A 21,479-nucleotide genomic window follows, 5' to 3' on the forward strand; every position below is an offset into this window, starting at 1 on the left:
GTCCAAGAGCTAAAACAAAAATCCATACTTCATGTGAATACTGAGCATACGGTAACTGGGAAGCCAGGCCCTCTTACAACTTCCCAAGATGGCTGTGGACTCTTTCAGCCTCTGGAGTATTTCCTTTCTACCTGTAAGACAAGTCTGCCGTACTTGTCTTAAAAGACTTGTCTTCTTAAAATTGATTAACAGGAAACCTTTAATGAAGACTACTTAACCAGCTTTAATTGGGTCTTTTAGTGACAGCCTCAATTCACATTTGTTAATTGGGTTTCTGACTGCAGCCACAGCACAGCACAGCAGGCTCACACATTTAAATTCCTGCAAAGACTTCCTAAGAATCACATGGAAGGCTGCTGTTCATCTCTCCGTTTAAAACCACCTTTCATCTTTTGGGGCCTGGCAAGGGACTGCCATTTCAGTGTATTTCCATTCCACGGCCATAGAGAGCTTATCTAAAGGAGTTCTACAACACATTCATCACCACGACCACTTGAGGCCTAAGGCCCAGAACATTCTATAGCAACATCTTTTAATGAGCACTTAAGGACAACAGCATTTTCTAGGTTAGATGTAAGACTTAATCCAGAAATTTCTGCCATGCACTTCTGAGACTTCTTCTGCCATGCATGACAGTTGCAAATGGGTTGAGAATGACAGACTTTAGAGTACTGAGTAGGTGAGTGCACCATATCCCACAGAAGCTTACTTCAGGGACTCACCCCCACTAACCTAAATGGCTATGGACCACCTTCAGCAACCTGAGATTAGTTGAACAAATTGTAACTAACACAAAGTTCTTCAACAGATTTATTTTGAGGGCAAAGGAATGGATTTTGAGGAGGAAGAACATGGAGCAGAGAGGTATGGAATAGAAAATAAATACAAGTGTAAGCTGTTTTGCTAAATGTTTTATAACCACAACAAATGAGTACAGAGAATGCCCTGTACAAAATAATAAAGGTTCAAGATCAAGGTGTTCCTTTAAGCAAGGCTGAAGATTTCAGTCTCTGGTATTTGGAATTTAGGCTGCAATCCTCGTTTTTGGATGGATCACTGGGGTGTGGTGCAGTTCACTTTAACCAGATTTGAACAGAAGAATGGCCACTTGGCCCAGGTAGAAGTAGATGAAGTGTTTGGTTTCATGTGTCACGTAACTACCGAAGTTCCTCCCCACGATGCAGTGCCATGTGGGGTTGTACTTCTTGTCAAACTCCTAGTGGGGGAGGGGAGAGAAAGAGAACACTAGAATTTTAATGTTAAACCAAAGATCAGAGTTTGCCTCCTGGATAGGCAGAGCCTGCAGGGGTGAAAATGAGGAACGTTAGCATCTGCAGATTCTTAGAACGAAAGAATGTTCCCCAGCTCCAAGTCGCCTACATAGTGCATTAATGCAAACATACTTGCAGTGTGAGCTAAGCTGGGACCGAGCTGGGATGTAAAAAGCAGAAAGGGCAGCCTCAAAGACAGGGCACTTTGTTATCGTGGTAATTCCACGATAATTCATTGATAGGTGACATCGACAATTCTAGTTTATCCTGTTCTCATGTGTAAACACAGAACTGAACAGTCGTCCTACTGTATGTCAGTCATGCACCCCCCCAAATCCTAGAAGATGGTTTTTAGCCCAGAATACCCCACTGTAGTTCGTTCAACTCCACTCTAGTATCCTTGATAACAAAAGACTTCCAAAAGAACAAAGTCTCAATTAGCATATAAACCACTGTGGATCAAAATTTTAATTTAAGGAGACACACTGGGCACTCCAATGCACCTATAAAAAGAATGCTGGGAGCAGAATCTAACAGCCACCTGATCAGATTTTATCCTTAAATATTATTTAAATAGCCCTCCTTTTCACATCTGTCTTGAGGCTGATATTCTGCAGAAACGCTTTTCCTCTATTTTCCCCACTCGGAGAGGCTTGGGTACCAACTAGAATGCCCGTGTTAATTTCTTCACTAGGTTACTGTAGACAGGCGCCACAGCTAATCCTTATCTATAAAATTATTTAAAGTCTGTGATTTGGCTCCTCTTATATTGTACGCAGCGTTAACATCTTTTAAATCGAGGTGAACATTCTTACAAGCTACAGGAATGCGCTGCTGCGTTTGTCAAAAAAGGGTGTTTCTATTTCATCTAAAGTCTTTCATCTTCTCATTCTCCACTGCAACCCTCTCACGGCTTAGGCTGCCAGCTTCCTTCCCGTCCAGAAAAGCTGGAGCAGCTGGCAGTTCTGACAGCTGTCTACAGACTGTTACTTACCAGGCCCCATCCTAGCCCCCCAACTACCACTGCCACCTACTTTCTCTCAACTGGCGGCTAAACTCCCCACTGGAAGGCTGGCAAGATCTCCCTCCGGCCTGGCTGGAAACACCCACGCACTCCTCCCTCCCGAACACCCAGATGGATCTTCCGCGCAGGAATCGTGCAGAACGGGGAACCGCTGCTCCCCGATCCTGGAAACCGTTGCTAGGTGGCGCTTTCTCCGTCAGAGCTGGGTAATAAATTAAAAAAAAAAAAAAACTTGGGGCACCGAGATCCTGGTCTTCCCAAGAGGAGCGAAAAATTCACTTGCGTTCTTTCTGGAAACCTCCACACACGAGCCGCCCTGCGTGTCCTCAAGGATCTCTACCAGGCGCTCTAGGGATGCATCATCCCGGAGAGGAAACTAAGTTGCGACTCGCTCCAGCTGAGAGGCATCAGCCTCAGCCCCCCACCAGCGCCCCATCTTTACCTTCTTAATATGCGCCGCAATATCCTTCTCTATGTTATATTTCTCCAGCGCCTGAGTAGCACATTCCACGGAGTCCTGTTGCATCTCCTCCGACATATCGGCATTTTTGATCACCGCCTTTCGGTCGCACATGGTTACCTGGGGGACGGGGGAAAGACAAAGGGTGAGGATTTGGGATGCGTGATGCACCTGCAAAACGCCAGCTACCCCTCGCCCGCTCCGCCGTCCCGGGATGACGCCCCCCAGACCACTTCTCAGGGAGCGCAGTCCACACAGACCCAACAGCGGGAGAAGTCCGGGGAGGGACAAAACAAGGTAGCGAAGTCCCCCGGAGCCCCAAGATTCTCACAGTGGAGCAGGTGCTGGCCAACTGCGACGGTCTCCTGGGGGAGGGGCTGGCGAAGCTCACACCTAGCAGAAGCCGTCGCTACCGAAGCCGTGGCGCATCTAAGGAGCACCACACCAGACACCGCCGCCTATTGCCTAGGCTCCGCCCTGCTCCTGAGGGCCCGCCCTTACAGTACATTCCTACTGGCTTGATGCAACACCTACGACTCTCCCATTGGTCCATAGGTTGAATGGTTCCCGCAGGATCTTTCTCCTGCATTTTGTTGCAGACCACAATGCACTGCTCGTGGCGTCGGTTGCCCCGGTGATGGGCAGCACGCGGTGAGGCCCACACACCGCGATGGTGGAGCTGGGGCGCGCTCTGTAGAACACCGAACCGCTAGAGGGGTGCAAGGGAAGATTCTGCGCAAGCCAGGAAAGTGATTCCAAATTTACCGACATTGTCCCAAGATTTGTTCTCGAATGGTACACAGTCGGGTCCACCCCAGATCGGAAGGATTTACGGATTCTGACTGAGCTGGCCAATCGCTTCACTGAAAGGGAATCTTTGAAGCAGAATCGTTTACCTGGGCAAATAGACTAGTGCAGTCGCAGAAGAGGGAATCTCAGGGCTTGATTTAATGCTCTACTGTCTCATTCTTGAATTATTTTTTTATTTTTCAGCAAGGGACCTCAGTTTTTTGTTTGTTTTTTGTTGTTCTTTTGCTTTAGGTCCCGCAAATTATGTAGCCTGTCCTCCTTAGAAATATAGGAGAGAGATTCCTTAGGAATAAGAGAGGGTTTCTTTATGAATTAAGGAATTACCCCCCCGCCCCCCCCCCCAGAATTGGGTCTTCTCGGCAATTCAGACCTCCTTTAAAGGGGTGGGGGGTCACGCTTGGGCGGATTTGGGTGTGTGTACCCAGGGTGGGGCATCTTGCTCGGATGAGGCAGTCTTTCCTGTGTGGGAGTTTCTTAGTTGAGGATTTATCTCTGAGACTGAGGTGCCCTAATGATTAGAAAGGCATCCCTCAGAGATGCTCCCTCTGACCTAGAGAGGCTAACCTAACCTCTAAGCCGTTAAAAAAGCAAGATCTTGGGAGGTTAGGGAGCAGGGTCGGCTCTGGATTTAAATCCCAGCACTCTCATTGAAATTTCCGTTTTCTTACCTGCAAAGGGGGGATAAGTAGAAAAGGAAATACATCATAAGCATGTTGGGAGTATTAAATAAAGTAATGCCTTTGAAGCTCTCAACAACATGTGGCATATAGGAATCAGTGAATCTTACCAATAACTATCAGTTTATGGAACTGTCCCGGGAGTCACAGCAAGGTTTTGAACCAACCCTTAAATGCCTGTAATGTGTTTTTGAACTTCCATAAAGTCATCAGGTTAATCACCTAACCAGAGCCTTCTGTTTACACTTCTGCATTTTTCTTCTTGACCATCTGCTCTCAAGAACCCAGAGCCCCTTTACAAGTTGACCAGAGGCACACAACTCCAAAGAGAAAGAAGTGGGAATAATGACAACCTCAGGTACAATATATGCATATCAATTAAATTAAGCATTCGAGAGGCTTTTCCGAGGTCCATGTTTCCAATACTCAGATTATGGGTTTGAGGAGTTAAAATAGTTCTGTACAGAGTCATTCCTGAGAAAGAAGGGAGCAAGGTTGGGTTAGCACTTCTACATGACTCGGGCACGTGATTCTGAGCTGTGGAATCTAACGATGACGCCAGAACCTGGAATCTGTCTTGGGGACCTTTCCTTTTCATACACACACACACACACACATGCTGAGAGTAAAGTGGATGAGGTAATAAGAATAGCAGCTGTTTATTGAGTGGTTGCTTACCACCAAGTGTTTTGCATTCACTCAGTGATTCCTCACAACAGCTGTGCCTGGGACCCCTTTCCTCCTGTCTCCCTGGGTGCCACCCTCACCTTCAATACCTTGCCTTATGCATCTCTTCCACTTGGCTGCTACTGAGTTGTATCCTTTATAAAACTCTGTACTAGTAAGTCGAGTACTGTCCTGTGAGTCATTCTAGAGAATTATCGAGCCTGAGGAAGTTGTGGAAACTCTCAAATTTGTAGTCGGATGAAGGGAGGGTAACTGGGCACCCCTTTTGCATCAGAAGTGTGGACAGTCTTGTGGGACTGAACCCTTAGCCTGTGGGATCTGCCCTAACTCTGGGAGTCAGTATCAGAATTGAATTGAGTTGAACTGTTAGAAACCCAGCTGATGTTGGAGAATTGGTTGAAAAATAAGTATTTGGTGTTAGGGAGAGAAAAAAAAAAAAACCCACTTAGTATCAGAAGTGGTGTTGGAAAAAAAACGCAGAGGGGAAGGGACCTGCCCTTGATTACTCAGTGACTTATGGAGCCAGATCTATGGAATCCTGGTCTGAGTCCAAATGTGTGCTCTTCCCATCACATCAGACAGGTTGGCTTATCTTTCTGTACTGAGGATTTCATGCTTTCTGGGAGTCAGTGAAGCACGGCCTACGTTTGCCACTTGGCACATGATGTTTGCAGAACAAATGCCGAATAAATGAATTGGTGCAGAACGGCACCAACATGCCTGCACTTAGTGCAGCGTGAAAACTGCCCCTGGTGTAGTCCTGATAGGCAGCAGGGAGGACTCAGCTCACCACAGGCACTAGAGGGATTCCAGAGGAAGGGGAGGAAGTGGAGACTCAACTGCATTCTTGGTTGATCAGAACCATCCCATCGGATTTACAGAATAGGTCATTTCCAGAGTCCTCTGAAGGTTCAGATGAGACCCAGGATAAGCCCACCAAGTAGAAACCCCAAAGAATTTTCTAAATCATTCTCATGATTTTTGCCATACCTGCACCCTACCTTTACTAGTATTGGTTCAATGTTTTCCTTTAATTAAACTCCCTTTACTTTTAAAATCAGTGTAGTTTTAAAGGCAAATTTACATCATCACTATAAATGGAGAACCTGTCTCAGCTGTCATAAACAGAAGGTAACTATGAAATATAAATATTAGAATATAAAACAATTGTTTCTCATATTGCTAAACTGATCTTGGACACCACGAGTGATATGTTTCCCACATTTGGGAAGTGCTGCCCTTAGGAGGGCTCTTTCAGGGGGTCCACAGATGGATTCCAAAGGTTCCACAAGCCCCCTGGAATCCATGTGTAAAGTGCAATCCATGTGTAAATACCTACAGGCATTTTCCCAGGGAGAGGATCCATAGCTTCCACCAGATGCACTAAGGGATTCAAAACCCAAGAAGGATAGAGGCTAATTGATCTCGAATAAACCACACTCCTAGAATGGATGTAAGATCCCTTCACCAGGTCCAACTGAATTGGCCCATCTGGGGCTCCATAGCACCACATGTCTGGGCAGCTCACTCTGTCCCACTCCTAGCTGCTAGATTTGCTAGAAAACCCCTCTGAGCCTGAAAACACACATCTTCTACCCATAGGAAATCAAAATTAGAGGGAGGCAAAATTTCTGAGAGTACGGGTCTTGGAATCGGACAGACCGGGGAAAAGCCTAAGTTGTGTGACCTCTTACAAGTTAGTTACCCTCTCAGAGGGGCAGACTCCTCATTGTTTTCGTGGAGATAATACCTTCATTATGAGCAGTGGCCAGGATTATATTAATTAATGCATCTAAGGACTTAGCAAAAGTCCAAAAAAATGGTAGCTCTCGCTATTATGTATTGACATCTTACTATGTGCCAGGATTTGGGGACACATCGCCTCACTGACTGACGTCTCACAAATCTATAAGGAAAATGAGGTTCAGAGAGGTGAAGTGTCTTGCCTAAAGTCCCACTGCTAGGAAATGATGGAGCTGGGATTTGAACTCTGGTCTGACTCCACAGTCCCACATGGTGGATGGAAACCAGGCTACCCTACCTCCCAAAGACAGCGATGATGTATGCCCCTGAGAGCTTTCAGTATCCTGGCCCCTGGCAGGAGCTCCCTAAATATATGCTGGGTAGATGGATGGATAGATGGGGAAAAAAGGGTGGGTATTTCAAAATTATTCAGTACTGCTTCCTCCCAAACTTGACCCTGGATTGGTCCTTGACTGTCTTGAGCTTCCCTGGACGAATTACTATTGTACTTTAGGCAACAGGTTTTCCCAGGGGCTTAAGAAAGCCCTTTGGGATTGTTCATAAGCAGGCTGAGGGATTCCTTGCCGGGCTTGGAGCTGTATCCTCCCGCAAACAGGCTAGAAAGGATCACAGCCTGTTCCACCTCAACCCTGCCACCAGCCCAAGATCGCACTGTTCCCTGCCCTGGCCAGCGATCACTTTTCAAGATTTCCTGGGACCTCAAGCCCTTTCTTGGACCAGGAATTTGTCACCAACCTAGCAGCTTCAGCCCTCTCTCGCCTGAAAGGAAGTGTGAGATGCAGCCCCTAGAGTCGACTCAAAGCCCTCTTCCCAGAAAGGAGGGGCTCTGTGGGAGAGCGCTCCTGGGTCTGAACAGAAGCTTCCTCCCATGGGAGAAGGACTGGCACTGGCCTGGGACTGGCAGGAGAACTGAGCTTTGGAGCCAAGTGCTGTACTGCAGTGCAGGGACAGTGAGGTCAGACAAGCAGGGACAACTCGGGGGAGAAAATCTCCCTTCTGGCCAATAGCCAAGCCTCACCTGAGTGCACAGATACCCCTGAAGGCTCAGTGTGCAGCCTCTTGTCCATGGGGGCAATAGCTAAATTCAGGCACATCCAGAGAGGCCTAGTTGGTCCCCCTCAGTGAGCAGACAACCCAGAGCAGAGGCTAAAAGTATCGACGGTGGGGCCAGGCAGCCCTGGGTCTACATCCTGACTCTCCCCTAGTAAGGTGTGTGACTTTAGATCAGTGAGCCCACCTCTCTGAGCCTCAGTTTCCTCATGCATACAATGGGTACTGTCCATAGTTCTCGTTTCTCAGGAACAGGTTGGTGATTGAGATGGTGCATGTAACACATGCAGTGCAGAACTTAGAACATGGCACAAGTCATTGATGCTAGCATGTTATCCAAAACCAGGATTTTTCAACCTCAGTACTATCGTTTTGAACCAGAACGTTTATCGTCGTGGGGGGCTGCCCTGTGTATTGGAGGGTGTTTAACAGCATCCCTGGCCTCTATTCACCAGATGCCAATTGTACATCATGCCCAGTTGTCAACTAAAAATGTCTTCAGACAACGTCAAATGTCCCCTGGAGGATGGTCGTTGGGAACCCCTGCTCTAGGTAACCTGGACTGAGTCCGAATGTCACAGTTCCCAAACTCACAGCCTCGCGGGAAGAACACCAAGCAGGCAGGCCTACCTACAAAGGAAGGGATGGGAGATCCAACAATTCCAGAACAAGCTCCCACCGCCTGCACCGGCTTGGACCAAGAGGCAGGGCCTGACTCTGCTCTAGGAGTCAATGAGCCTCTTCTGACTCACTAGCTGACCTCTGTGTCACCCTTTAATTATATGAAAAGTGGGCCTGAGTTAAATCTCAACTATTCTAGGGCCCCAGACAAAGAGACAGGTCGTTGGTATCTGACTTCTGGCCTCTCCGTCCTTATTCACCAACGGAGAGAAAAGCCTGACTCTCGGGAACTTGGGGTTTCATTAGTGATTGCTGAGAGATCTTTGAGAGAGAACTGTTCGGGGTGCTGAGGACTGTGATACTGTGATTTATCATACTAAATATATATTTGGCCTTCGTCCCATTTCCTGGCTCACGGCTCCCCGAATCTCTGGAATTTGCTGAGCAATAAGAGCAATGGGAACATCTTTTATCGTGATATTTGGTCTCTTGTCCTCAGTTCCTGAAATCTCTTCAAAGTCATAAGGAGAGATGGGTGTCTTGTTATTTTTAACCAGCCCCATCCCACCACAACTGGGCTGGTGTTAATAAGGTGATTTTGGAAGGCACCTCAGGATGGGGGGCTGGTCTCCAGGAAGGGGAGAAGGGCTGGAGATCAAGTTCAATCACCAGTGGCCAATGTTTTAGTCAACTGAGCCTATGTTGTGAAGCCTCCACAAAAACCCAGAAGGACGGGTTCAGAGACCTTCTGGCTAGTGACCACGTGGAGGGCTGGGAAAGCGATGCGCCGGAAGCGGGTGTGGGAGCTTGGCACCCCGTCCCCATACCCTGCCCTTTGCATCTCTCCCATCGGGCTGTTCCTGAGTTACACCCTGTTATAACAAACCAGTCATCTAGTAAGTAAAATGTTTCTCTGAGTTCTGTGAGCTGCTCTAGCAAATTCATCAAGCCAGAGGAAGGGGTCATGGGAACCTCTGTTTACAGCCACTCGGTCAGAAGTACAGGTAACAACCTGAGCTTGTGGCTACAGTCTGGAGGGGGGCGGGTGGGGTAGTCTGAAGGCACGGAACCCTTAACTTAAGAAATCTGATGCTGTCTCCAGGTGTCGGAATTGAGCTGAAATTGTAGGACACCCAGCTGGTGTCTGGAGAATTGCCTTTTGGTGTGCGAGAAACCCTGCTCCTCTCCACACACAGTAACTGGTGACCAGAACTCTATTAGGGATGCACAAGAGAACACAACAGGGGAAGTCCCTTCTTCGTGGAACTTGTATTTCATCAGGCAAATAAAGATAACATGCAAAAATGTCAAACCCTGATCATTATAATGGATAAAAACAGAGTAAGAGACCAAGGGTGACAGGCAAGGGGTCTTATTTCAGAAAGAGTTTTCTGAGAAGGCCTCTCTGTAAAGGTGCCATTTGAGTCAAGATTTGATGTCCTGGCTACCGGGTAGAGGACAGAGGGCAGGGAAGCCAGTGGGAGCAGAGAGGCCAGGTGGAGGCTCTTGCGATGTCCAGACAAAAGGTGATGGAGGCTTGGACCAAGCAGAGGTAGGATGAGAGAGGTGGTTGGATTCTGGATATATTCTGAAGGTGAAGCTGACAGATTTGCTGATTAATTTAATGCAAGGAAGCCCTGGCCAGGTAACTCAGTTTGTTAGAGCATTGTCCCAATATGCCAGGCTTGTGGGTTTGATCCCCCGTCAGGGCACATACAAGAGTCAGCCAATGAATGCATCAATAAGTGGAACAACAAATCAGTGTTTCTTTCTCTCTCTCCTTTCCTTAATTTCTCTAAAATAAATTTTAAAAAATTAAAAAAAAATTGCCCTGGCTGGTGTAGCTCAGTGGATTGAGTTGCCTGTGAACCAAAGGGTCACCGGTTCGATTCACAGTCGGGGCACATGCTTGGGTTGTGGGCCAGGTCTCCAGTAGGGGGCATTCAAGAGGCAACCACACATTAATGTTCCTCTCCCTCTCTCTCCCTCCCCTCCCCTCTGTAAAAATAAATAAAATATTTTTTAAATTTTTCAATGTTTTAATACAAGGTATGAAGAAGAGAGAGGAGTCAAACATGACGCCAAGATTTGCAGCCTGAACAATGAGAAGACTAGGTGGGGTTGGAGAATGCTGGCCAAAACAGAAACACAAAGTTGTTTTGGCCATGTTACGTCTGAGGTGCCTATTAGGCATTCCAAGTGGAGGTGTCAAATATGCAGTTGGATATATGAGTTCTGAGATAAGGTCCAGGCTAGAGCTATAACCTGGGGAGTCATCAGCTTATAGATGACATTTAAAGCCATGAAACCTGATGAGATCACCACCAAGGGAGGAGTATGAACAGATGGAAGAGGGAATGCTTATTCAACTAGCAACATCCCCTGAATTTTTACTGTGGGTCAGGGCCTGAGCTAGGTGTTAGGTACAGAGACCCAAGAGACACTCCATTACTTATTTAATTTTTCTTGCCTAAGTGCTTTGGCCACTTAGATGATAAACAGAGAGCTCCTGCCCTGCCTCTTACTCACTTACTCATTTTTTCAACAGATATGGAACACCTACTTGATACAAGACCCCCATCTAGGCACTAAGGACATGAAGGGAGTAAGTCAGACATGGCTTCTGTCCTAATTGAGTACGTTTTGCATGTGGAGGAGGTGGACACTGAACAAGATGCACATGATAATGTGATTACAGTTGTGACAAATACTATGACAGAGAAAGTAGGCTGGTATGAGAGCTGTTAATGGGGCTCTGCCCTAGCCTAGAAGGCAGGGAAGGCTTTCCTGGGAAGTCACATTTCAGCAGCAATCTAATGGAACAGGAACCGAGGCTAAGGAGAAATGTATGGAGCTTCTTAGATGAAAGGAATACCAGGCTCAACGGCCTGAAGGCTGGGGGAAGGGTGATCATTGAAGGAAGGCCAACTTGGCTACAGTGATGGGGGAATGGGAGAGATGAGCCTGGATGGGTGGGCAGCAGCCAGACCTTCAGGGTCCTGTGAACCAGTTAAGACACAGGATTCTGCCCTGGCTGGCATAGCTCAGTGGATTGAGCGCAGGCTTCGAACCAAAGCATCGTAGGTTCAATTCCCAGCCAGGGCACATGCCTAGGTTGCAGGCCACAGCCCCCAGCAACTGCACATTGATGTTTCTCTCTCTCTCTCTCTCTCTCTCTCTCTCTCTCTCTCTCTCTCTCTCTCTCTTTCTCTCTCTCCTTCCCTTCTCTCTCTAAAAATAAATAAATCTTAAAAAAAAAAACAAAAAAGACACAGGATTCTGTCCTGAGGCCACCACTGGCCCTGAAAGACTACAGGTGGGGGCTCACATGATCAAAAGGTCACTGAGGAGCGTGGGCCAGAGGGGCCAGTGTGGCAACTGGGACAACATATGCACTTTGGGAAATACATAGACATGCAGTCTACATGAAGCCCCAAATTTGCAGTCAGTCAGGAGGAAGTGTGGGTAGACTGAGAACCTCATTTGCAGCCGGTGTCTCAAGCGACACTAAGTCTTGTGGGAGGGACTAAGCTCTTAACCTGAGGGCGTCTGCACGAACTCTGGGCAGTGCGGGAATCAGATTGTTGGACACTGAGTGGGTTTTGGAAACTGGTGTAGAAAAACAACATCTTTACTGTCAGAAGTGATATCAAAAGAGAGCTACACCTGGCTGGTGTAGCTCAGTGGATTGAACACTGGCCTGCGAACCAAAGGGTCACTGGTTTGATTCCCAGTGAGGGCACATGCTGGGTTGTAGGCCAGGTCCCCAGTTGTGGGGTGTGGAGAGGCAACCGATCAATATTTCTCTTCCTCTTTTTCACTCCTTTCCCTTCTCTCTGAAAATAAATACATAAAATCTTTTTTTTCTAAAGATACCACAGGAAGTCACTGAGTATTAAGCACACTGCTAGACATACAGACTTTAATAAATGTAAAAATTATAAGCCACAAATAGAAAAAAATGTGAATAAATGGAAAGTGATGCTAAGCTTCTGGATGGGAAGGCCAAATATAGCAAGAATAACAAATTCCCCATGCAAATGTACAGATTTAACATGATTCCAGTTACAATACCAACAAGATGCCATACAGAACTTGATAAAGAGGTTCTAGAATGTGCTTAGGCAAATCAACCAGCAAAAATGCAGGGGGAATGAAAGGAGCAATAGTGGGTAACTGGGCCCCTACAGAGGTACAACTAAGAGCAAAGTTCTATACTTGGGTCACACAGGTCTCGGCACCACTGAACACCAACTCTGCACTAACCTGGACCTGAAAGCCTAGGAGGGTGTGGCCAGGCAAAAGGCTGGAGAGGCAGAGAGGAGAAAGCAGCATTCCAGGGAGGAGTAGCCCCTGCAAAGACCTAGTACCGGCTTCAGACAAAGCAGCTCCTAGAGAAGCTGACAGAGGAGGAGGAGTAAGAGATAAGGAGAGGCTGGTAGAGGCAAATTCTGAAGGGCTAATAAAGGGGTGGAGATGGGGTTCTTTCCAGGAGGCCACAAACTTTGTCTCCTCCACTGCTTTGTCCCTAGCATGTAGCACGGTGCACACAGTAGGCGTTCCAGAAACAGTCTGGAGATCTTTTCATGCCTGCGTGTGCACGGACTTGGCCTCTTGAACGTCTGTGTGGCATTCTGGACTGCACATCTTCCCGTGTAACAACCTCCCCCTGGACGGACCTTGAGGTCCTTTCCAGTTTTAGGTGGACTCATAGTTATTGTTAATCAACACTCTAGCATTCTGAACACAGCGTCCCCTGTGGCCCTTCTTCCTCAGGCCTGGGCGAGGGATCACTGCATTTTTGCTTAGTCCTGTTCTGCTTTCCTTCTGGCTTCCGAACAGGCACCCTTTCGCTATTCACAGCTCCCGTAGGAGACTGGGAGGCTGTACTCCCATCAGGCTCTCCCCTCCCCCGCTGCCTGAGCATCTCATCCTTTATAAGCATCCTATTCAGGGATGTACAACAAATACTTGTATGGTAAAGGACGCTTATACTGATTTCCACTGAGCAGCTGACATACTTAGGACTTACATGGGTAATCTAGCCTGGCCAGGCTCTGATTGACATGAGGGCATCTCACGCTAAGTCACCTGTGGCTGCAGAGTGAGAAAGAACACCCTCCCTCCCACCCCACGTCCTCACTGTGCTGAGCTATTTTGCTTCCCCAAAGCACCAGGCTTTTCCTTCTGCCCTCCCAGCTTTCTTTGCACTTGCTTTTCCTTCCGTCTGTAATGCTTTGCTTTTCCTCTCCTCATTTACCTAGCTAATGCCAGCTGATTTTTCAGATCTTGGCTTAGAAGCTACTCCTTCCGGGAATTCTTCCCTGAACACTCCACTCCAGTCTCGGTTAAGACATTCAGCAGCACCCTGTATTTCTCGTAGCACGTGTCTCACTGTGTTGTAACTGTCTTTTGAGTTGCCTGTGAAAGGTGTGAAGGCAGAATCAGGATCCCGTGCACTGTTGTATCCCTGGCACCGAGACAGACGTTCGGCAGCTCAGTAAAAGTTGAATGCATGCATACATGTTGCGTGGACAAGGAGTGGGGAAGCCACCAAAGTCCCAGATGCCAATTAAGAGACCCTGCGCTCATAGAGCTGGAGTGGAAGCATTCCATGAGGGAAAAAAACCTCGGCTCCTGCAGGCCCCGTCAAGGAGTGTGCCATGGAGAGACAAACCAGCAGCCCTTGAGAAGGACAGAATAACAAAAGAAACGTCCCCAGCTGCCTAGCTGCAGGAAATGTCTGTCAATGTGACATTCACAGAAGCCCTGCCCATGTGCTGTCCAAAGGGAAGAGCCAGCCAGCCTCAGGCAGACAGAAGGAACTTCAGTAGCTGTGCATGTGTCAGCACGGGGACGTGTGGCTTACAAGCCTCTTGGCTCTCTCTTTTTTTTTTTTAACTACAAAAAAATCTCCAGATATTTCCCATATATATATATTTGTTACTTTTAAGGAATGTTATTTTATTTATTTTTAGACAGAGGAGAAGGGAGGGAGAAAGAGAGGGAGAGAAACATCAATGTGTGGTTGCCTCTCATGGGCCCCCAACTGGGGACCTGGCCTGCAACCCAGGCATGTGCCCTGACTGGGAATCAAACCAGCGACCCTTTGATTTGCAGGCTGGCGCTCAGTTCACAGAGCCACACCAGCCAGGGCAGGAATGTTTACTTTTAAGCTGTGATTGCCAAATTATATTAACACAGTTCATTACAAATCTGCTTAGTAAAAAATTGGCTTGGGTCCAAAAACATTAAGATTCTATCAAATCAAGGCATCCTCTTTCATAAAACATTATTAGCATTGTCATTAATCTTTTTGTACCCCTTCAAGCCTTTGCTTGTGTTTCTGGTTTACTCTGCTGTAAAGTGAGTTTCCAAGGTATGCGACAGAGTGGGAAATGTTTAGGGAAAAGATCTGGGTTGAGGGCGAGGAATTTGGGGCTTAGAAAACAAGGCTTGGCCCTGGCTGGCGTAGCTCAGTGGATTGAGCACGGGCTGCGAATCAAAGCATCACAGGTTCGATTCCCAGTCAGGGCACATACCTGGGTTGCAGGCCATGGCCAGCATCCGCACATTGATGTCTCTGTCTCTCTTTCTCTCTCTGTCTCTCCCCCCACTCCCTTCCCTCTCTAAAAATAAATTAAAAAATAAAGTAAAATCTTAAGAAAACAAGGCTTGGTGAACTTTAGGAGCCCACTTGGTCCTTTTCTACCTCAGTTCCCTTTTCCTGGAACTAGAGTAACCCTTCTTTAAGTACTAGTTAATAAAACCAATAGTGTTTTTTAAGTGCCTACTGTGTGCCAACACAAAAGGGCTATAAAGGGAAGTGATTAGTCTCAGTGGTGGGGGGCACGGGGGTGTGGTTCACACACCTTTGAGAATGTCGAACTGCATTGTCCAATGTGGTAGCTATTAGTCATAGCTATCTATTTAAATTAAAATTAATTGATTACAGTTAATAGTTCAGTTTCTCAGTTACAGAGGCCACATTTGGAGTGTTTTAATGGCTACATGCAGCAAAGAACCCTCCTAGAACCCAGGTATAGAATGTTCCCATCATTGTCCAAAGTTCTGTTGGTAACACGGCATGCGTTTTCTCCCAGAATAAAGACTTTCCCGCTCACAGGCAATACTTTGGATCCAACTTCACAACTCATACAATTTTGTAGGCTCGGGGTGGGGGCTGGTTGCTTAGGCAATGGTTCACTGACCCCTGAAACCCATGAATCCAAGAAAAGGAAGCCCTGATACGACAAGCTATATTCCAACCGAATAGAGCAAGTTGGCAAAAATCGAGCAATAGAGAGCCGCTACCAACTCAGGATGCTGCTTTATATGAACCTCACATAAAACCAGGCCCTTGGGTTACTACCTGTCTGGCCCCATTAAGAAACAAACAAATATCAAACCACCAGTTCAATATCCAAACATAATTTGTAAAACAATATTAAAGATTTTCTGCAGTCTCTTAAGCAAGCACCAAAGCGGGATAATATTCACAACACACTGCAACTCTTCTTGCATTATCTCTTCCATCTTCTCTCTTCATCCTCCCACACATGGCATTTGCCTCCTGAAAGCTCTCCGCACCCGCATTCCAAGGCCTCTCCAAACCCCCTAGCTCTGCTGCTGCTGCTGCTGCTGCTGCTGCTGCTCCTTGTCCTCCCCTGCACGGCAAGTGCTTTATTATGTAGCTCTCCAGCAGATGCTTTATTTTCCCCATCACACAAATATAGTGGCAAAGGACAGAGAGAAAGCTCCCATGGTGCTGTGCCCAGGAACACATTCCACGACGACCCAGCCCACGGCTCTCCCTGCCAGCCTGGACTAGTTTCTCTGAGATGACTCATTTTCCCACTGATGGTCCACTCCCATCACTTCCTCTGCTGCCCACTGCTCCCAATGGCCAGGGTCATGACGGAGACTGGCAGAGAAGAAATCCTTTTGCTAGGATGCCAGAGGGGACTGATGTCATAGCGAAAGGAAGAAAACCAGATGGGCAGGTTCCGAGAATGTTTTATCTCCACTGTTAATTGTTCTATTACTTCTTTAATAGGGCACCGCCCAACTCCCTACCAGGGAGTAAATGGCTTGCTGTGAGAAATGCATTAACTCTTAACAGGTTGCCAAGGTCAAAGGCTTCTCTTTTCATTCTGAGGATGAGCCCATTGATGCCATTCTTATCATCTATTAGGGATGACGAATTTCATTGAACTCTCTTGTATTTTAAGTGAAAGCTCATCTCTGCAGGAAGGACCGTCCCATCCCATTTATCTAACTAACTCCAGTGCCCATCCACCATCATTAGATCACGCGCCTGGATTTCTGTCTTCAGTGGAGAGGGCACGTAGAGCCTAGAGCCATCCCACTTCTCATTCTCCCTTCTCATGTCCTCCACACGTGCCTGAACTTATCACCGTCTGTCCCCTGCAGCTCATGTCCATCTGCTTTGCTCCTCGTCTCAGAATGCTACCACTGCCCACCCAAGGTCCCCATGCCAGGAACCTGGGAATCAACCTGGACTCCCCCTCCTTCCTCTGCCCCCATGTCCAATCTTTGTCCAAGTCCTGTGACTCCATCTTCTTGGGATATCTAATCTCATTAGTATTTCTACCTCTTATCACCTTGCATCTGGTCACTGGCATCTCTTGCTTGGGTGATGGCAGTGATCTCCTAGCTAGAGTACCCCCAGTACCCACTCCTAAGTTACTTTACCGTGTAACCTGCCAGGACCCGGGCCATCTGGGGCTATTCCTGTTCTTACCTACACTCACCTTTAGGCTAATCTGAACACACTGTATATCTTCCCTGAACATATAGAATCCAACTCTAAAATCATTAATGGATAATGTAGGGTTTTTTGAAAAATTTTATTTATTTTTAGAGAAAGGGGAAGCAAGAGAGAAAGAGAGGGAGAGAAACATGGATGTGCGAGGGAAACATCAATAGGCTGCCTCTCGCACGCTCCCAACCGAGGACCTGGCCCACAACCCAGGTGTGTGCCCTGGCTGGGAATCAAACCGGCAACCTTTCGGTTTGAAGGCTGGCACTCAACCCACTGAGCCACACCAGCCAGGGCTATTCATGGATAATGTAGTTTTAACAAAGTAATCTATGAAGTCACAGGATGGGGTTTACACTGTAATTAAACAGAAATACTCCCTGCATCCGCCTCCTAATCATCTCTCCTTTTTTCCCCTAAGTTCCCTCATAATGGCAGCAGTACTGCCACATAGCTCACTCGCTTCTTCTTTCGTCTAGGGTCCTGCACCGCATCTGCCCTCCAGTAAAATCAGCTCTCAGTCTCCTCCCTAACTCCCCTATCACTTCTACGGAGCTCTCACACCAACATAATTCCTTAAAACCCTTCCATGGCTACTCACTGCCCTCAGTAGAGTCTGAACTCCATTAAATGGTTTCCTAGGTCTTGAAGCCCAGGTCCTTCTCCCCGCTTACACTTGCCCTAGCCAAACTGTAGGGCCGTGGAAGCTGTCCCTGGTCTGCCATGCTATCTTCTCTCCAGGCAATCATACATGCTGGTGCTGTTCTTTTTGCCTGAAAAGCCCTTCCCTGCTTCCCTATGGTTAACTCCTGCTGGTGTTTCAGGGCTCAACCTAAACTCGGACTCCTGGAGGCCTTTCTTATAATCTCTAAGGCTGCATTGGCTGGACTCACAGAGGCTGACCCTTGTCGCAACTGTGCTCTGATGGATTGAATAGCAACTTGATTATCCATACACCATCGGCCTCATACGGGGCTTAAATGACAGCATGCACTTGATGATGCTGAATAAGCAGATGAGCAAAAGCTCAAAAGGGTATCCCTGCCTAGGGTCTGCGGCCTTAGCAGAGAATGGGCCCCTTGAGCACAAAGCAATCATTTTGGCTTCGTTTGTGTTCTAACCTGCAAAGGTTAGTACCTGGGCTCACAGGAACAAAACCCACCTTTGTGGTTCCACGGATGATCACAAATGCCTCCTAGCCATTTAGCCGTGTTCCTGCTCATCAGGAAGGCTGTACTTGCCACATCTCCATATCTGGGCACAACATGCTCTAGATTAGGTACGAACCCATTTGGTGACTGCATCCGGCAAGACTGTGCACAGTACAAGCTGAATCATGACTATTCATAAGCAGTCTTCTACCTAGAGCCCTATTAGGTCACTTAGCTGATTCCATGTATCTCTCTCCCTAGGAAGAATACCCAATTGTCTCCAATAGCATTTTTTGGGGGTCCTTCCTGGCAACAATAATGTAGGAGTGGTAGAACTCAGAAGGTGCTGTGAATATCCCCCCAAATGAGGAGACATGTGGAGTTAGGATGCCTTTAGCATACCCAAGCACCTGCAAGGCTTAGACTCAAGATCACACTGGACCAGGGCTCTTTCCTGCTTGTCTTCACAAGTAGAAGCTGTATACAATCCAGAATACAACAGGTAGTCCTGATGCTTTTATTTTAAAAAGAATTTGTTTTATTTCAATTAAAAAAAGTAGTATCTGATAATTACAGACAGTTTGACGAATGCAGAAAAGCACAAATAACAATAAAAATATAGACATCACTTCCATCAAGAGATATCTCCACAAACATTTGGAAGGTTATTATCTTCCATGTTTTCTTATTGCAAGCTATGAATGAACACACACACACACACAACACATAATTGTATAGAACTGGATAATTCATAAATTTTGTGTTTTTTTCAAAATATGAAAATGAAACAGTTGAAATAACAACCTTCAACTTCACAGAAACATATGACATCTAAAGTGAAATTTCTCATAATTGCATCCTTTAGAGACAACTGGTATTAACTAGTTTCCTAGATTCCTTCAGAAAATATACGTGTGTGCGTGCATGTATAAAACATCATTTTTAATTCACTTCAATTAAAACTAAATTAGTGTGACCTTAATATCTTTCAAAACATCATTCAGTAATTGTGTAAGATTCATTATTATTGCATCGAACCACTCCCTTAGGATTAGGAGTTTTTTTTTTAATTTCAAAGAATGCAATTGTAGGGGCCCAGGGCAGGCTGCCTCCAAACATCCCACGTTAATTACTTTAAAATAAAGTGACTTGACAAGCAGCCAGTGCAGGAAGGGCACATGGACCCTCCCTTGTCTCCTTGAGTGCAAGAATAAATTTCCCCTGTAAAGGTGCCCTCCTTGCTGCAGGGGGACTAGGAGAAACACTGTATCTCTAGAGTTATGGAATCCAGGGCCCAAAACTGCATACACAAACCTTGTTACTCCTTCACTAATGTACTACCCAAACCCAAACTTTGTTTGGCTTCCTCAGGAATTAGCATCCAAATCTAAGTGTCCTCGTCCTGTCATTTCTTCACAAGTTTACTGTTTCTCTGTTTAGAAAGTACAAACGCTGGCTGGTTCATCATTCCCAGGAGCATCATTATTTATGATCTTCCCTGTGCACATATTAAATACTGGTTTTTCTCCTGTTAATCTGGTCTTAACGTCAGTTTCATTATTGGTCCAGCCATAAGAAACTCAAGTGGTAGGGGAAGTCTCCCCCTCCAGGACACAATGAACATAAATAATTTATTGTGAGGATTTCTTAGTTTCTCATGATAAAATCCAAGTGGAATTCCTGGATCAAAGGAAATGTGTATATTATCAGGGCCGGATGTATGCCATTCGATTTACCTTCCAAAAAGATGATACACTCAGCAGTTGTGTGTCTAGTTTTTTGTTTGTTTTGATTTAAAAAGACTAAAAGGTGGTATAACTAAAGTCAACTACCTTCAGAATACATGTTTGGTTTTATTCCCTAATGCTAGCATTAACAGTTGTTTTTTTTTTTTTTTTACCATTTCAACAACTTTTAATTTACTGCTTTTAGAGAGAGAGAGAGGAAGGGAGATAGACATGGGTTTGTCGTTGCACTTATTCATGCATTCTTTGGTTGATTCTTGTATGTGCCCTGACCGGGGATTGAACCTGCAAACTTGGTGTTTTGGGAGGCTGCTTTAACCAACTGAACTAGCTACCTAGCCAGGCTAACAGACTTCATTTGTTTTTAAGATTTTATTTGTTTAATTTTAGAGAGAGGGGAAGGGATGGAGAAAGGGAGGGAAAAAAACATCAGTGTGAGGTTGCCTCTTGCACACCCCCAACCAGGGACCTGGCCTGCAACCCAGGAATGTGCCCTGACTGGGTTCACAGGCCGGTGCTCAGTCCATTGAGCCACACCAGCCAGGGCTGGAGTTTGTCTTGAGCAAGTTTTGTACCCTTCCCCCACGTTTTATTGCGAAAATTTTCAAACATCCAGAAAGGTATAAAGAATGGTTCTGTGAACACAGTGATTACACCTACCGTCTAGATTCTAGAGTTAATAGTCATATTTGCTGTCTTGTATCTACCCGAGAGGTTTCGTTTTTAGTATGACCAATCTTTTTAGATCGAGATTCTTCTGATACAAGGCTTCACTTTTGTAACGCCCCCAGATTCAATGCCCTGCACTATGGGATGTAAATGCGAAAAGCGCTGAGGTGGGGGGCTACCAGAGCTCCTGAAGGACTCAGCACAGAGGTTCTGAGCCTGACTCCGGGTTCTAATCCTGTCCCCATATGAGACCTCCGTTTTCTCACCTGTAACAATGGAATCCCCCCATCCTTGATAGAGACTAAAAGCACAAATCATAGGAAGCACTCTATAACGAGAGTTGCCAAACGTATGATTCTTTTATTCCCTATCTCCCATGAACTTCAAGTCCAAGCTATAGAGCTCATCTCAGCCCTCTTACACCCATCTTTGTCCGTCTTAAACCCTCAGTTCTAACCAATTGTAAAATGGGAACAGGGTGGTCCAGAGGGCTACTGACCTGAGAACTGAGCGCCGCTATGACCCCGCCCAGCCCAGCGGTCCGAGACTTTTTCTGGTGCAGCGGGGTGAGCCTGCGGCCTGACTCCCTCCCCCGGAAGCCCCGCACGCCGAACAACAGCTCGCGCAGCACACTCTGCGCGCTTCCCTCGTCACTTCAGAGAGTGCTCACAAACGTCTGTGAGGTAGGCGGCGCAACAGAGGCACAAAACTGACGCCTAGGGAGCCTGAGACCCTTGCCCAAGTCCATGCAGCCGTTGAGTGAATTGC

At 46.6% G+C, this 21,479-nt stretch overlaps 1 protein-coding gene across 2 annotated transcripts; it reads right to left on the minus strand.

The window, feature by feature from the left end:
* Positions 1 to 797: 797 nt before the first annotated feature.
* DYNLL1 (dynein light chain LC8-type 1) lies at positions 798 to 21,338 on the minus strand. Of its 2 annotated transcripts, none has more exons than XM_045843408.1 (3): positions 21,211 to 21,338; positions 2,738 to 2,875; positions 798 to 1,216 (listed from the first exon to the last, which is right to left on the minus strand). In XM_045843408.1, the coding sequence occupies exons 2-3, from the start codon at positions 2,867 to 2,869 to the stop codon at positions 1,079 to 1,081; spliced, it is 270 nt and encodes an 89-aa protein (XP_045699364.1). In that variant the 5' UTR covers positions 2,870 to 2,875; positions 21,211 to 21,338; the 3' UTR covers positions 798 to 1,078. The 2 variants fall into 2 exon arrangements, with proteins under 2 accessions (XP_045699364.1, XP_045699357.1); XM_045843401.1 differs by lacking the exon at positions 21,211 to 21,338 and adding an exon at positions 3,087 to 3,226.
* Positions 21,339 to 21,479: the final 141 nt, after the last annotated feature.

Source organism: Phyllostomus hastatus, unplaced genomic scaffold (assembly GCF_019186645.2).
Source record: "Phyllostomus hastatus isolate PE091 unplaced genomic scaffold, TTU_PhHast_1.1 phas_contig_1162, whole genome shotgun sequence".
Classification (NCBI taxonomy): Eukaryota; Metazoa; Chordata; class Mammalia; order Chiroptera; family Phyllostomidae; genus Phyllostomus; species Phyllostomus hastatus.

Excerpts from the sequence above, each read along its gene's own strand:
- DYNLL1 (XM_045843408.1), bottom strand. The coding sequence starts at position 2,869 with ATGTGCGACCGAAAGGCGGTGATCAAAAATGCCGATATGTCGGAGGAG. Across the intron at positions 1,217-2,737 it reads TTGCGGCGCATATTAAGAAG|GAGTTTGACAAGAAGTACAA; the intron begins GTAAAGATGGGG and ends CTCCCCCACTAG.